The following is a 15,171-nucleotide window of genomic DNA, read 5'->3' as shown; positions in this document are numbered from 1 at the left end:
AGGAGGAGGGTTAGACAACACAATCCTGTAACTCCATTCACACATTATTTCAGTTCATGAAGGGGGTTAAGTCAAACCTGCTAGTTAAATATAGGCATGGATGCTGGTCCAAAAAGCCTGAGCAGAAAAGGTGGATCACTGCGGTTTGTTAAGCAAATTGAAAAACAAAAGGTATGCTACAGAGGAAGGGGAGCACCCCCTCCTGTCAGATAATGGCAGTCCCCTAAATATGTGAATTGGTTTTTCCAAGGAAAATTGGAGTACACTGCAGAACCTTGATACTCGAGAATTCTTTTTTATTTATGAAAATTCATTGCCTTCTAAAAGAAGGAACTCTCACCCCAAACCTCATAGAAGTAGAGGGTATTCTTTAGCCTAAATCTGAGCCATCAAAATAAACATGATATGCTTCATCTCGGCAACTGCATCATATATATGTTGCTCAGAATCATCAGTGGTCAAGTTGGAACCTCTATCTCTCAGTAGCATGCTGAACTTTGCCAGCAGTTAATATTCCACTGACACAGCCTCAGCTTGACCCCTCTCACAATGGATCCTAAGCGGGACATCTGCCCTGAAGCTCCAATTTTTGTATTAAAGATTGATTTTTAGAACAGTTTATCTGCTAGAAAAGTGTGGGTCTTGCAAGGGGCAACCAATATTTCCTAGTATTTCCATGTCAGTGGGAGGCCCCTGCAGGCTCTCAACCTTGTGGTCCGCTCATTGGAAACAGAAATAAGGTTACCATCCTCAGCAATAATTTTCTGATGAGAAATTGTTTCCTATGTACAAGCTGAGCACTTGAATTACTCTCTTCTGTATACTGTTTTACAGCTGCAGAAGGGAGCTGACCGATGGGCTCTAAAGAACTCAGAAATGGAGAAGCATGGCAGTAGCTGGAAAGAGGTATGCAAGACAGAAATTGCCTGGGTCAAAGTATATTGATATTGGTCATGATTGCTTTGAGCGCTGAGGCAGGAATGGAATTGGAACATCCTGTGTGTATAACTATACAAGTTTTTTGCCGTTTAACTGCACACAAAGTGAAGCCTTAGATTCACATGGACAGCTGACATCACTATCCCTTTACCTGAATTCCTTTAGGCTGCCCTAATGATGTGAGGCACAGTTGATAATAAAGGCATCTCTGGTGTTGTTTCAGACTCTTAATGAGAAAATCACTGACAAAGAAACTGTTTCTGAAATGGACATCAAAGGAAGTAATTTGAAAAGGTGAGGTGCATGCTGATCTTCTTGCAAAGCTTCATGGACCATGCTTTGCTCCTTTCTTCAGTTCCTCAAAAAAGCCAGCTTGCTCTTTTCCCCACACCTATACTTCATTTGTAAAGAAGAGAAGCAGACTCTGGCTATGGGATTCAGCAGTAGTGGCTTCTTATATGCACAGAAGAAGTAGTTATCTGACATCATGGAGAATTTGCCCTACTCAGCTCAGCTTTGCAACTGGCTGCAAAATGTGGGATGGTGGATCATCCCCGCCAGGCCAAGCCGCATGGCTTACCAGTCCTCAAACCACTGTCTCCCATGAGTGTAGATGTCTCAGTGTGAGCTATTCCATCTTCTAAATAGACTTTTTTCATGGTAAGAGGAAGGATGATAAAGGCAGTGTGAAGACATGGGTGGGTTACAAATGAAAGATACCATCTAGACACCCAGCCCCAGTGAAATTTTGTGTGTGGGCTAGATCAACTACATAATAAAAGACACACCTGGAAGCACCCTTGGTGTTTTTCAGTAGCAAACACAGAGAGAGAGACTTGGAGGTGGGAGTTTCCATATTTCATAGACTGATGATGTTGGGGAGAACAGTGTTTTTATCCCACTTCCTTACATGGGAAGTGGAGGACATGATGAATAAACATCATAATGCCAGAAAGTCCAAATGCAAATTTGCTGAACTAAACTTCAAAGGTAACGGAAGCAAATCTGTAAATTCTGTGCATACCTCTGTCCTCTGTCCATTCTGATGTTAATGAACACATGTCTTCCATCATGTTTTCCTTGCTTATCTAGGCAATTGGGGAACAACAGGAAAATTGGACCATGTTAGTGTGCAGAAAATTAGAAGAACTTCTTCTTAGGAAAGACAGAGCCAGGAGACTGAAATAAACCACATTCCCTAATGCATAGTGTATTTATTTCCGTCTTTTGCCCTTCTAGGACAAAATCAGTCTCCTCAATGTCTGAATTTGAAAGCTTACTTGAGTGTTCTCCTTACCTTCCTGGGAAAACCAGCCCTGTGATCATAGACAATGCCCGCAGCCAAAAGGGGTCTTCAACTACACAGGTGTTGCCAGACACTTTAAAGGACTCCGTAGGCCTCTCCCCCAAGAACTGTGCCTATGCGAATAGTGAGCAACCTACACCTGACTGCTTGACCCCCAGAAAGCTGGATGTCCCCGCATGTGATTGCAGCCAGACTAATACACTCTCTGTGCAGGATCAGACTCACAAACATATGCAGAGGAGCTACACAGCCCCAGACAAGACTGGGATCCGGATATATTACAGTCCACCAGTGGTACGCAGGTTGGAGCCACCTCTAGTGCACAATAGAGAGGGGAAGATCATGGTTGAACCTGGTTTTCTGTTCACAATGGCCAAGCCCAAGGAAGAATCAAACAACTCAGAAAGCATGTACAGCCGGTGGCTGTGCAACTTCTCCAAGCAGCACCGAGAGCTGCTTGATGGTGCTACAGTTACTGAGAAAGTGGTGGCCCCTGTCCCCAGATTTCCGCCTTCCCTGCATGACCTTGAAATCTCTGGCAACATGAGTGATGACATGAAGGAGATCACCAACTGTGTCCGGCAAGCTATTCGCTCTAGCTCCCTGGAGCGAAAAATTAAGAGCACTTCTAGCCAGACAGTGGGGTTGGTCAATGTTGGTACCCAGACGATCCAGACTGTCAGCATTGGTTTGCAGACAGACATGCCCAGGGGTAGCTTCCACAGCAGCAAGAGCTGGTCCCCACGAAGCTCCTCCCTGATGTCTGTGCGCAGCAAGCAAATCTCAACATCTCTGGACAAGGTCCACTCCAGGATTGAACGGCCTTGTTGTTCCCCCAAGTACGGCTCTCCCAAACTCCAAAGAAGGTCATCTTCTAAGTTGGACAACTCCAAGGACCGAAGCCTGTGGAACCTCCATCAGAGTAAGCAAAATGGGTCGGCCTGGGCTCGTTCTACCACAACCAGAGACAGTCCTGTTCTCAGCAACATTAATGATGGCTTGTCCAGCTTGTTCAACGTTGTGGAGCACTCTGGGAGCACAGAGTCTATCTGGAAGCCAGGGTGTCCAGAAAGCAAATGCAAACCAGAAGCACCCAAGTATGGGATAGTGCAAGAGTTTTTCCGGAATGTGTGTGGCAGAACTCAGAGCCCCACTTCAGCACCTGAGAAGAAAGACCCTGTAGGGGGAGACAACACTAGCAAGAAGCCAGAGAATTCCTCCTCACTTGTGCTTCAGCAGTCTGAAAATGCCCCCAAGATCCTTGACAAAAAACCCTTGAAACCCAGCTGCAGTGAGGAACCAAAGTTGCCCATCCCAAGCCAAAGTGGCAAGGCTCTGGCATTAAAGGAGTTGGACACCATCTCTGCTGCTGTTGCCAATGAGGTAATGTTCCTTTGCTTTAAAACTAGGATTTTGAACCCTTTCAGGGTGAGAGCCAAATTTTCAGAGAAGTTGTTGGGGACTGCATTTCAGTGGTGGGTGAGGCCCAAGCCAAAGGCAAAACAACATGGACAGCATCCATAATACTTTGGTGTGGACATTATTCATTATTTAAAGAGAATTCTGAATAGGACTGGAGGAGGATCCGGAAAGAGATCCGTTATGACGGTGGACTAATGGACTTAACTCCATTAAGACACAGGACTTAATCATGATACGCGCTGTACAGCCTCTACAACTTTGCGTTTCCAAATCAGGGTTTATTTATGGAATAGCCGTGCTGACTTCAACAAGTGTTCATCCTGCTTTCTTGCACTTTCTGATCTAGCAATGACATTGTGGACAGATTATACAAATCTCCTTAATGAGGAGCACTGGGCACAGACTGGCTATCAAGCCACACCCAAGCCAGGAGTCTAGCTTGCAGTACAGCCCATAGGAGTTGCAGTTAGGATTGATATGGTGCATTTCAGCTGATCAGGGTTCTTCAAATACATTACCACCACAGCATACCTGTTGGGTAGGGCTATTACTATTTCTCTATTGGAGATTTGGGATCGAGAGTGTATGAGGACATAGTAGCCTTAAGGCCATTTGTGAGTTTGTTGCTGAGAGGACAGTATCACATGATCACAGTCTCAGTCAGTGGTATCCTTTTGGGCCCATCCTTCATCAACATGCCACCCTTTTCTCTTTGCAGGATGTTGCCTGTGACTGCAGCTCCCAATCATTGACCTCCTGCTTTGCTCGGCCATCGCGCTCAGCTATCCGTCACTCCCCTTCCAAGTGCAAGTTGCATCCCTCTGAAGGCAGCCGTGTGGAAGAGAAAGCAGGGCCCCTGAGTGAGTGAGAGGGCTGCTCTTGCTAGTCTGATGATGGAAGAGCGACTTCGCCTTGGAACTGCCAGTCCCTTTGGCACCTTCTGGACTGGCTACCTCTGAGCAAACCGCATCCAAGGGGCTCTGCTCTTAGATTCTCAGAGCAGTACCCTACAGCATTGCCTTTCTTGTCTTAGCTCAGCAAGGATACCTGCAACTCAGAAGCTGTGCTCTACAGCCAGAAGATAGAGTGGGAGTCTTGCTAGGGTATGGTTTCTTGTCACTGGAAGCCTTTCTGTCCCTTCCCTATTTCTCTCAGTAGGAACAGGATCTACAGGAGCTGGACACTGCCAGAGTCTAGTGGAGCAGTTGGTGCTGTTTCATGGCAACGTGTGTGTGCGCATGCATGTGTGTGTGTGTATTTGCCAGTTTAGGGAGATGTATCTCTCTCCTTTGTAAACGACACATCACAGTAAGAGGCATCGGGATGCTGTGATGTTTCAGTGAAGCTCCTTGGCCAGGAGGGAAAGGGATCACCAGAGGGTTGGCTGCAAAGCCTTAAGGAACTGAGGAACACTGTGTTAAAGGGTTTTCCTGGACTGAGGCACTTGCTGAGGTGCACAGGAAGGGAGGATTGGGGGTTGAGGGAAAGTGTTATCAAATAATTGCTAAGGAAATGCTAGTGTAACATCAGGACTCTGGAAGTAGGCTCTGTCATGTGGAAATAGGCTGGTTTTGCTCTTTGGCCATGTTTCACTGGGCACTTCTTTGCAGGATCACTACTGAGCCACCTATCCAGCCTGTACTGGCTTTGGTACTGGCTTGCAATATGTCCTGTAGAGACAATGCTGTTGGTGAGCCAGCTGTAGATTAAACAAGGACCCTAAATAGAGCTACCACTATGGCAGGTTGGTCTGTGTTGTCTCCCTGTCTTCAGGAGGTTGCTACCATGGTTGCTAAGATGAAGAATAAGTTTGGCCACTTATGTCATCTTCATGGCTCTGAACAAAGCTTGCTTTGTTGTATTAGTCTCTGCTTCTGCGCTCAATTGGCCAGGGTGTAGTTCAGCCCAAGAAGTTCAGAGAAAGGGAAAGCTACTCATCCATGTTTCCAGACCCAGCCTCATTCCCACTTCTCCCTGCCCCACACAATGGGTAGCTGCAGCTATTTCTAAGGCTTCTGTTTTGTTTTACTGGAAATCTCAGAACTTCTGTAACCAACAGGTTTCTTTAAGAATGGAGCACAGAAACAGAGGGAGTCAGAAGGGCCATCTAGTCCCACTCCTGGCTCCAGCTGGCTCCGCTTATGTGTATGTCCAAATGACTGAAGAAAGAAAGGCTTGGTGCAGAGGCTAAGAAACACAGAAGAGATAGCACCTTTCCAGTGGTGAACAGAGTGCAAGATATTGAGAGGTGTGTGTGGCAGCTCCGCATCAAGGACAGGGCTCCTCCTGGGTCATGCTTCCATGCGCTGCAGCCAGCGCTCCACTTACTCAGCAATGTGTGATGCTTGGCAGTTCCTGTGAGTTGATGCACTCCTAGGGCAAATGTGTCTCTTGGGTTGGTGACCCTTTGGCTTTCCATGTGTGTCTGGCAAAATCTGCTTGGGTGGATAACTTTCAGAGCCCCTACAGAGGATTCCACTATGCATTAACAATTCCTCCTTGCTTTGCTGAAGGAGTGAAAAGGAAGGGGTATTTTTGTGGTCCCCTGTATCTGTAGTACATTGATAATGCGGCTCCTCCTAAGTCACTCTCCTTCAGGGCTGTGATCTGAATGAGTAGGACACAGCAGTTAGGGCAACCTGAAGTCACCTCCAGGCTTCAATGATGTATACCATAACCATCATTTTGTAAAGCACCTGAGAATGCAGCTTGGAGATCAGAAGTTTCTCCATGTAAAAAGGGAAAATTAACTCAAAACTGTCTGTGTACAGTAAACTTGCTTATCAGGCAGAAAATTTGGTCAGAACACTCTTCCTACCATTTCACGTGAGAGTGTGTTCAGATGCTGCATGGCCCCACCATTACTCTGAAGCAGGATAGTCTCTGAGAAAGGTTGTACCACCTAATTTATATAGAAGTGTGCATCAGTCCTCTGAGAGGATCAGGGAGGAATGTTCCTGTGCAGAGGTGCAAGAGAATTGAAAGTTCAGATGGTATTGCTACGATAAAACAACCAATCATTATCAGAGTCTGCAGAGAAGATTAAAATTGTCCTAGTTTCCTCCATACAGGTCAGGGAGACTTTGGACATTTCAGAATTCAGCTTCTCAGATGAATTGCTGCAAACAAGAATTTTCTTTGAATATCCATCCCCTTCTAGAACCTGTGTGAATTCTGGCCGTTTTTAATACACTGCTGAATTTATATTCTGCAGTTTATAATTTTAATTTGTATTTCTGATTAATCTGAGATACATGTTTGCCCTTTGTGTGTATCATTCAGGAGTTCCCAGTTCAATTAATTATTTAAATCATTGTAGCAATATAAATATCTGTGACATTCTGTTATCTAAAATAAGAATATGCAAATATGCAAACTATTGTTTACTTATTTTGAAGACCTTGTGTCATATCTATAATTGAAGAAAGACCATAGAATGAAAAAACAGCATAAATTCTCCAGTGAACTAGCTGAATTTGGCAGTGTATAAATTTTACTAAATATATGCGCTTATCTTGCCTACCTCTAATCATAGAGAGGGACAAAGAAGAATTAATAGTAGACCTTTCCCTGGCATTTGGGGATTCTGCTCAGTGCATCTTCTGCCTCCTCAGATTTCACCAGACTTGCCACCCAATAGCCTACACATTTTCAATGTGCTGCCCACACATATGACTCTCTTAAGGCCCAGCAACTGATTACAACATTTCATTTATTAGTCAAATTTGCATCATTTTATTTCATAACATCAGTCATGTCTCTCTGAACTTTGAACATTCTTTCAGCTCTAGCACAATATTAAAAGCAAACCAAACCACTGAGAATTAAATAGTAGTGTCAAGAAGTGCCTGCCTCATTGTCTGCCCCAGAGTGTGCTCTCCAAGGAGCAGTCATCATTAGAGCTGGAAAAAAGAGATCTGATTGCTGCATCCTTGTCTTCTCCCACTTGCCAACTATGCTTGAACTCAACCTTTGAAGGCTACTTAAGGCAAACACAAATGTAACTAGACCAATCTGCCTTAGTGCTTCCCTTGAATTTTCTTCAGTGATCAGGTCTGTCATTTCTTTACAAAGCATTACCTGAAAAAGACCAAGAAGCCATTTATGTGTGTGGAGATTGAGGGAGGAATGATACCTCTTGAACCCCATGAGAAATGTCCAGCTGTGCTCTATGGCTTATTGTTCTTTGGTTGAGTGACAGGCACTTGTTTCTGTTGCATTCTCCATTGTTCTGGCATGCATGCTTGTTATGTTCCTACTTGTAATCAAAGAACCATGTTGCCATTTGTAATAGGGGAGATGCTTCAGGAAGAATTGCATTCTTGTTCTATGTGTGGAAATAAATCTAGTTGAATTCACTAGTGTTTACTTCCAAACATAGGATTGCAGCTGAAGGGAGATGGAAAAGATATGGGGGGAAAGGACAGGTGCATGCCCCATAGTATTTCTATTGGACTTTAATTATAAACAAGAGAAGCAAAACAAACCTTGGTTGGAAGATGCCTTCACCTCTGCCTACTGCACTTAATTTTGGAATGAGATTATAGGAGCCTTTGTATGGTTTTTGTCACTTTTACAGAATAGGATAGTCCCTTCAGCTGCCTCCAGTCCTGCTCTTGTGTATCTTTAAAAACTATTGGTCTGGTGATCACTGAATGAAAACATCCCTCTTGTTCTCCTCTGAAGCAGTAGCAGACTATGTTGAGGACACGGTGGGGGAACCAGTGTATCTTTAGGTCCCTGATCTCCTTTCAAAGGAGCTTCTTTAAATACTGACATTTTCTAAATTTGGGGGTAGGGAGGCTGGTGAACCACTTGCAAGATTAGCCAAGATAAAAAAGGCTATTGGATTATGGGGATTGTAGCTCCAAGCAGCCAGTGCTGTCCTTGTATGACAGTCTGTGGATATGCTTGCTTCGTTGAACATGAACATTTCTTGGGGGAAGCAGTCCCTTAATATGGAAATGATACAGAAGGCTGGAGGGACTGCAAAACTTTGGGAAGCGACACTGCCAGATGCCTTCCAGTGTCTCCAAGTAAAAATCAGCATCACTTGTTCTGGTTGAAGATGGTAGCCTAGATGAATATATGTGAGATAATGGAGAGACAGTTGCTCTGCCTAGACAGAGGGAAGGGAAGAAGGACCAGCATCCCCTTGCCAGATTGCTTCAAGAGCCAGCACCTGTGTTACTTCACTACATTACTTGCAGGAGCACATGTGCCTTCTGCACATTGCAGGCCAGCACATTCAAAGTGACATAAGAACTGACTCTTTGCCAGAGCTAAATGTCAGAACCAGAATAATGTACAGCTAATAAGCAACAATGTGCTAAATACACGAGGAATAGAGTCAGGCAGGAGCTGCAGTGAGCACATTACAACCCCATGCCTTAGGTAGTGTGGGGCTTAAAATACTGGGATTCAGCATTCAAGACTGTGTGCTCACAAAAGAGTTTAGCACAGCCTCTTTAGCGTTAATCCCAGTGAACTGCTCCATCCTGTTTCCAGGTTGAGCTGTTCCCTTTCGACAGGCTAACAAGATTCATGCAAATATCACACCTGTGGCCTTCTTCTCAGCATATACCCAACAGTATGAGTGATTCTGTTACCACCAATGAGGCATCACCAATGAGGCATTGTTGCCACCAAGCGCCTTACCATGTCAGGGAAATGGAGATACTGTCTGCTGAGCACATGCTGTCTTCTTCCTCCTACAAAATTGGGTAGAGCCTGTTCTTATCTGAAGGACAGAAAACAAAGCAGACACTGGCAGCTGACCAGCTTGGGGCTGGATAGCTTTTCTGGAGCAGCCCCTTTCTATTCTTTGCATGAGTTTGCAAAAAGTGGGTGGTCAGGGAGGGTTCAAAATGCTTGCTAACTCCTGATGTAAAGACTTCCTTAGGGGATGGTTTTTAGCATTTTCATTGGGATTTTTTTAAAGATTCTTCTACTTTGGGGGTTGCGGGTTGTTGTTGTTTTTTCATTTTTACAAATGCCTTTTAATTATTTGTATATTCTTAAAAGTTTGTCTTACCTGTAAATAACTGTGTTGGCTATTTCTGAATATGAATCAGTGGGACTTGGGACTTTTTGTCATTAGCAAATAACAGCCCTCTGCCTCAGACAAGATAACCTGCAGCATCCCCTTTGACAATAATGCTCCAATGGCCAATGTGTCTTGATGCTCATAGCAGTTTGGCTTTACTTAGGCACAGTCAGTGGAAGGTTTATGGCTGGGCACATCATGTGACATGGACCATGTGCAATCTACAGCTTTATAATGGAGCACCTTGATAATTTTTCTTCACACAATTTGGAAAAATGACCTCCATAGGACTGGCCCATGCTGAGCACTGTCCCCCCAGGATAGTCCCTGCTGAAAAACATTCTAACTGAATTGAATGTGAGCTAATCCAACTGCTTAGATTCCCTCCTCGTAACACCTGGCTAAGTTGATGGACTATTTTCAGTTCCAGTTATCTCCAAGGAAGGTTGTGTGTATCTGTAGGTGCTGAACTTTCTCTAAATCTGAGCGTCTCGCCTCACTACTTTATTTTCTTATGAGAATATGTAACACTCAACAGAACTCCCAAATTCCATCAATTCATGCTGAAATCTGTGTGTCCACTACCCCTGATCATTCTCATGACTCTCTTGGTATTTCTACGAGGAAATTACACACAATCATTTTTCTCACTCTGATCCCATACCCTCTATCAAACTGACTTTGTAGAATTTTGAAGCAGCACAACCCCCCCCCCCCCAATCAATTTCAAGAGAGACTGTAGTGTATGGCTGTGTTCATATATGACAGTGAACCATGGCTTAAGCACAAAGTGTGTGATCACCAGTATGCCTCTGGTTCATGTATTCATAAATGCCTCTCTCTCTGACACAGCGGCAAAGAGATTGGAAGCTTTTGCTTCTGCTTTCAACTGACAGTGGTTACTTTTGATATTCTTGAACTGAGGGCTATGGTTGCTGTGTAGAAAACAAACTAGATTTATTTGTCATAGTTTAAAATTGACTTATTTCTCTAAACTGTAGGTAAAACTAACTGCAGTTTGTTCATGTTTGTTGAACCAACAAATAGTTCAGTCACAAGTCAACTGTTTTGAATTAAACCATAGTAAGTTCAGTCATAATTAGCTGAAATGGAAGTGAAAGCTTCTGAGGGATTCATAGCTGTCCTGGAGAAAGAACGGTTCGTTGAACTATAGTTTGTTAAACTATACTTAGTTGAAAATGGAAGTGAACACTTCCAGTCTCTTCACAGCCATGATGGAAGAGGAGAGGGGTGTATAGAAGCCAATGGTTTGTGCACATAATGCTAAATGTGGGTTTTTCTTAATGTGCAAATCTGGCCGACATGTGCATTGTCAAGTGGGGAAGAAGGGATAATTGTAATACTGCTGTCATGTCTCATATTTTAGTTTACTAAATCTTGACTGTGCTTTCTGTTATGCTTGAGCATGTCTAACATTCCCTTGAGTTCTTCTGCTTTTTGCTGCTCCCAAGCTCCACCCAAATTGCATGAAGGACAGTTTTCAGTTTGTATTAAATAGATTTGCCATCGGTAGTGCATGCTGGCTGGCTGTTAGAGGGAAAGATACCTTCAGTCTTTACTTTTCAGGTGCCATTTTTAAGACAATGTTGCTTAAATGATCGCTCTTCAACACTGGAAGGCTAACTCCATTAACCTCAGCTTTTTGTATGAAGGCATACATGTCACAGTAGGCATCTAGATGACCAAAACGCTAGGCAGAGTTCTGTCATCTCAGAATTGCTTGACTTGCATCATTCTGTGAGATGGCAGGGAGAATCTTAACCTAGCTCAGATGCACATGTACATAAAATCTGGTTACAGGTGTGGCAAAATGAACCCCCTTAATGGTTCTCTGTCTGGTCAACCCACAGAGGTTTGCTGTTACATAACCTGCTGATACATGTGGCTTTTTCTCTGGAATTTCATCCCCATGCTATGTTCTGCAATTGAACATGAGTTCTAAATATAGCCATCCCAAGCAGAATATGACCTGTGTTTTCTGCCTCCTGCTGATAGAATCTGAATCACTAGCAGTTGTCTGACTTTATAGGGAAGCCATTCACTTCCTTTTAATTAAAAATATTTGGGCAATAACAGGTGGTCACATGTTTTTATGTCACTGCCTTAAGATGTAGAATCCACCAGGAAGTTGCTGAATTTTACAACCCATTCCTATTCCCTAAAAGAATAGTGATAAAGGGTCTATTATATAAGAGAATAATTCCTAGGAACAAAATCAATTTGAAACTCCAAAGAAGAGGGGCATTTCTCCATGTGTTTAGGTGATCTCATTCATGTCCCATTTAAATGCATTTTGGGGCATAACCTTAAGCCAGATTTACCCACACAGGGTTCCATGCTGCTTGCAAGATGGCTTAGCTAGGGCTTGGCTTGGGCGTATGTCATGCTGGTATGCTAATGTCGCATGCAGAGATCACCTGGTTTAAACAATACTAGCCACATGGAATACTACATGGATGGTGGTGTGGACATTGCTATTAGTCGTCGTCATTGTCATCTTCTTATTCTTAGCCTAGTCTCTCTCTTCCCATTACTTAATATCATGCTCTTTAATACAGCTCTTCATCAGGCCAGTTTACATGTTCCAATAAGCTTCTGGTGGATTGTGACACGTTTTTGAACATTCAAAGCAAGACCACAGCTTGTGTTCTCCAAACCTGGGTACCCTTCTATGAGATGTATGAGGGTTACATAGAAACACAGAAAGAGTGAGTCAGAAGGGCCCTCTCAGGCCATCTAGTCTGACCCCTGGCTCCAGCTGGCTCCACTCATGACATGTCTACCCTAACCCTAACCCTGTCCTTGAACACCCTCACCAATGGGGTTTCAACCACCTCCCGTGGAAGCCCATTACCTACCCTAGTGGTCCTAAGTGTCAGTACTTCAACTTGAACCTTGGTTCCGTGAGCTTTGCTCCATTAGAATGCATCTCAGGTTAAATAATCCTTGCATGGTGGTGCATGGCCTGTTCCAGGGTTATGTGAGAGTACTTTAACCCTCACAATATCCACTTCAGCTAGCTTTAGATAACAAGCTGCAGCTTGAACGTTCAGAAACTGTCAGGTACATGTCACAGTCTACATAGTCTTGAGCAAACCATTGTGGGCTACCCTGATCCTGCAAACTGGGTCATTGTCTCTTCCCATGGCCTTTCTATCTCCTGCCATTCTGAATACAAATCCTAGTTGTCTTCACATAGCTCCCATTGTTTCCTTCATTCTGTTTTAACTTTCTTTCTCAATTGCTTTTCTTCACTTGCCCTCATATTTCTACCTCTTTATCCCTCATCATGCTGAAGCCAATATTTGTATCCTCTTCTCCTTTCCCCCATGGTTCCCAGTACCTGCACCTGCTTCTAACTTCTTTCTTTGGGATGATCTTGCATGAACAATACTTTGACTTTCATTTTCTTAGCTTAATCCTTACTGCCACATTCCCATATTGCAGTCTTCCCTAACCTGATTCCCTCCAGATGTTTTAGATTTGGGGACTGTAATCCAAAATATCTAGAGGTCACCAGACTAGAAAAGTCTGCCATATTAATTCCCAGATTTTTTCATCTCTTTCTGGGTCTCTTGTTCAGATGTACCTGCCCGCTCCACTGTTGCATTCCTTGTTTGGTTCATTACCTCTTTACTGCTCCTCTGACGCTGGTTACTTGTGTTCCTTCACTTGTACCATTACTTTATGTGTATGTATACACATGCTAATCTTATTTTCTTCTTGGAATACATGCCTACTATTCTAGGGATTGGGCTGCCTCTGTGAAACTACTCTGTAGTGTTACCAGTACACATTCTTCTGAATCCTTTCAAATAGCCTTCAAGTGGATATTGTATGCTTCTTTTTTTCCCTATCGTACATTTCTATTTTCCAGTTATCTACCTTTCCTTTTCTTCTGGCATCTGATCAAAAGAAGGCCTGATTAAAATAACTTACCCCTGCTATTATACTCCAGGGTAAATTGTTTGTCAGTCATCCATATCAGGGTCCCATTATGCTGTGCAGCCTCTGAGGGAAAGGCATTTATTGAGCATTTCTGTTACACAAAAGGCCATGTTGTCATGCTGTGCACCACTCTCTAAATTATCCTTTGTCCAAATTCACGTGTAGGAGGACCTTGGGCATCCACTTCTCCCTGGAAAGGCACATTCCCAATATGTTTCTTCAAGTGTTAATGGTTAGGGCCAATGCTTTACTTCTTGTACTGGGGCTGCAGACCTCGGTACAAATGCATGCGTGCTCCATCAAACATTAAAGGAATGAATGCACAAAGTAAAATTTGGCACAGGTCTTTACAAAATTGAGTTGATGTGGCTCCATCCTTTCCTGGTTCTTATTTTAGGACTTCTTTTGTTTTTAAAGGCATTGATTCTTACATTGTGGAAACAGTGGGTTGGTTTGTGCTATAAGAACATTTTGCAAATGTCCATCAGAATATCTTTCTCATTGGAAAGAGAAGATAGCATCTTTGCTGCTTCCAGGGAAATGTTTGCCTTGTGCCTTGCTGGCTTCTCCCTACTTCTTGATTTTAAAAAATGGGGGTAAGATGCAGTGTCTGGATTCTACCTACAATACTTCAGCTCTTCTATCAAGGAGTGTGTGTGTGTGGGGAGGGGGGGGTCAGTTTTCAATTGTATTTCATTTCTGAGATCTGTACTTTTGTATTCCAAAAATTTGAATCACTGTCTCTGGTGGTTGCATATTCTCCTAGATCTGTTTTGTGCCTAGTCATTGCCTTCCATACCAAGAAGATTGTAAATATTCAGTTTGAACTGGGGCATGATTTGCCATTGTTGTAGCAAGGGGATTTTGTGGGAGGAGGGCTGTTTTTAAAATCTTTAGGTCACAATGTTCTGTCTGGTCAATTTTATTGTATAAAAAGGCAAATGGAACTAATTGTAGAAGTCGCACAAGCCCACAAGCTGGATTTTTTGTTTTGTTATGTTATGTTTTTACTCCAAATTCTCAAACACTTGTATATGGTCTTGGAGCTTTTTACACTGAATTGTTGTAGAAAATGAGAATCTAAAGATCTGTTGAAAGAGCCATTAAAATACTCTTGTTAAAAATAAAACTGTATCCACATTGTCATCTTACTTGTTGCCATCAAGTTGTTGCTATACAACGACATGTTCATTAAAGCATGTCCTTTTCTGATATCTTAAGGGATCTTGTACAACCCAAAGGATTCCACCATGTATGAGAACAAGAAGTAGGATACCCATGAAATAGCACTGATACTTCTAACTCCTGCATGAAATTCATCAATAATCACTCATTCTTAATACCTTGGACAGAGGTGAGGATTGAGGAACTGATCTCTGTGTCCCAGAATGTTTGCAGATATAGCGGACACCACCAGCAATCAAATACATGGGTGTTACTGGTTATGTATAGACCTATTTATTTACTACAGATGAGCATTCATTTGTGT

At 43.2% G+C, this 15,171-nt stretch overlaps 1 protein-coding gene across 1 annotated transcript in view; it reads left to right on the top strand.

The window, feature by feature from the left end:
• Positions 1-14,811, top strand: part of SOGA1 (suppressor of glucose, autophagy associated 1) — a 90,692-nt gene extending 75,881 nt beyond the window's left edge. The window contains exons 11-14 of the mRNA XM_044447483.1: positions 835-906; positions 1,163-1,233; positions 2,179-3,628; positions 4,386-14,811. Coding sequence (XP_044303418.1) covers positions 835-906; positions 1,163-1,233; positions 2,179-3,628; positions 4,386-4,535 — 1,743 coding nt within the window. The 3' untranslated portion in view covers positions 4,536-14,811. The remainder of the gene's footprint in view (positions 1-834; positions 907-1,162; positions 1,234-2,178; positions 3,629-4,385) is intronic.
• The last annotated feature ends 360 nt before the right edge of the window (positions 14,812-15,171 follow it).

Source organism: Varanus komodoensis, unplaced genomic scaffold (assembly GCF_004798865.1).
Source record: "Varanus komodoensis strain SLA01 unplaced genomic scaffold, ASM479886v1 scaffold52, whole genome shotgun sequence".
In the NCBI taxonomy this organism is placed as follows: domain Eukaryota; kingdom Metazoa; phylum Chordata; class Lepidosauria; order Squamata; family Varanidae; genus Varanus; species Varanus komodoensis.
The sequence above is the reverse complement of the archived record's forward strand: the minus strand, read 5'-3'. Positions and strand labels throughout refer to the sequence as shown.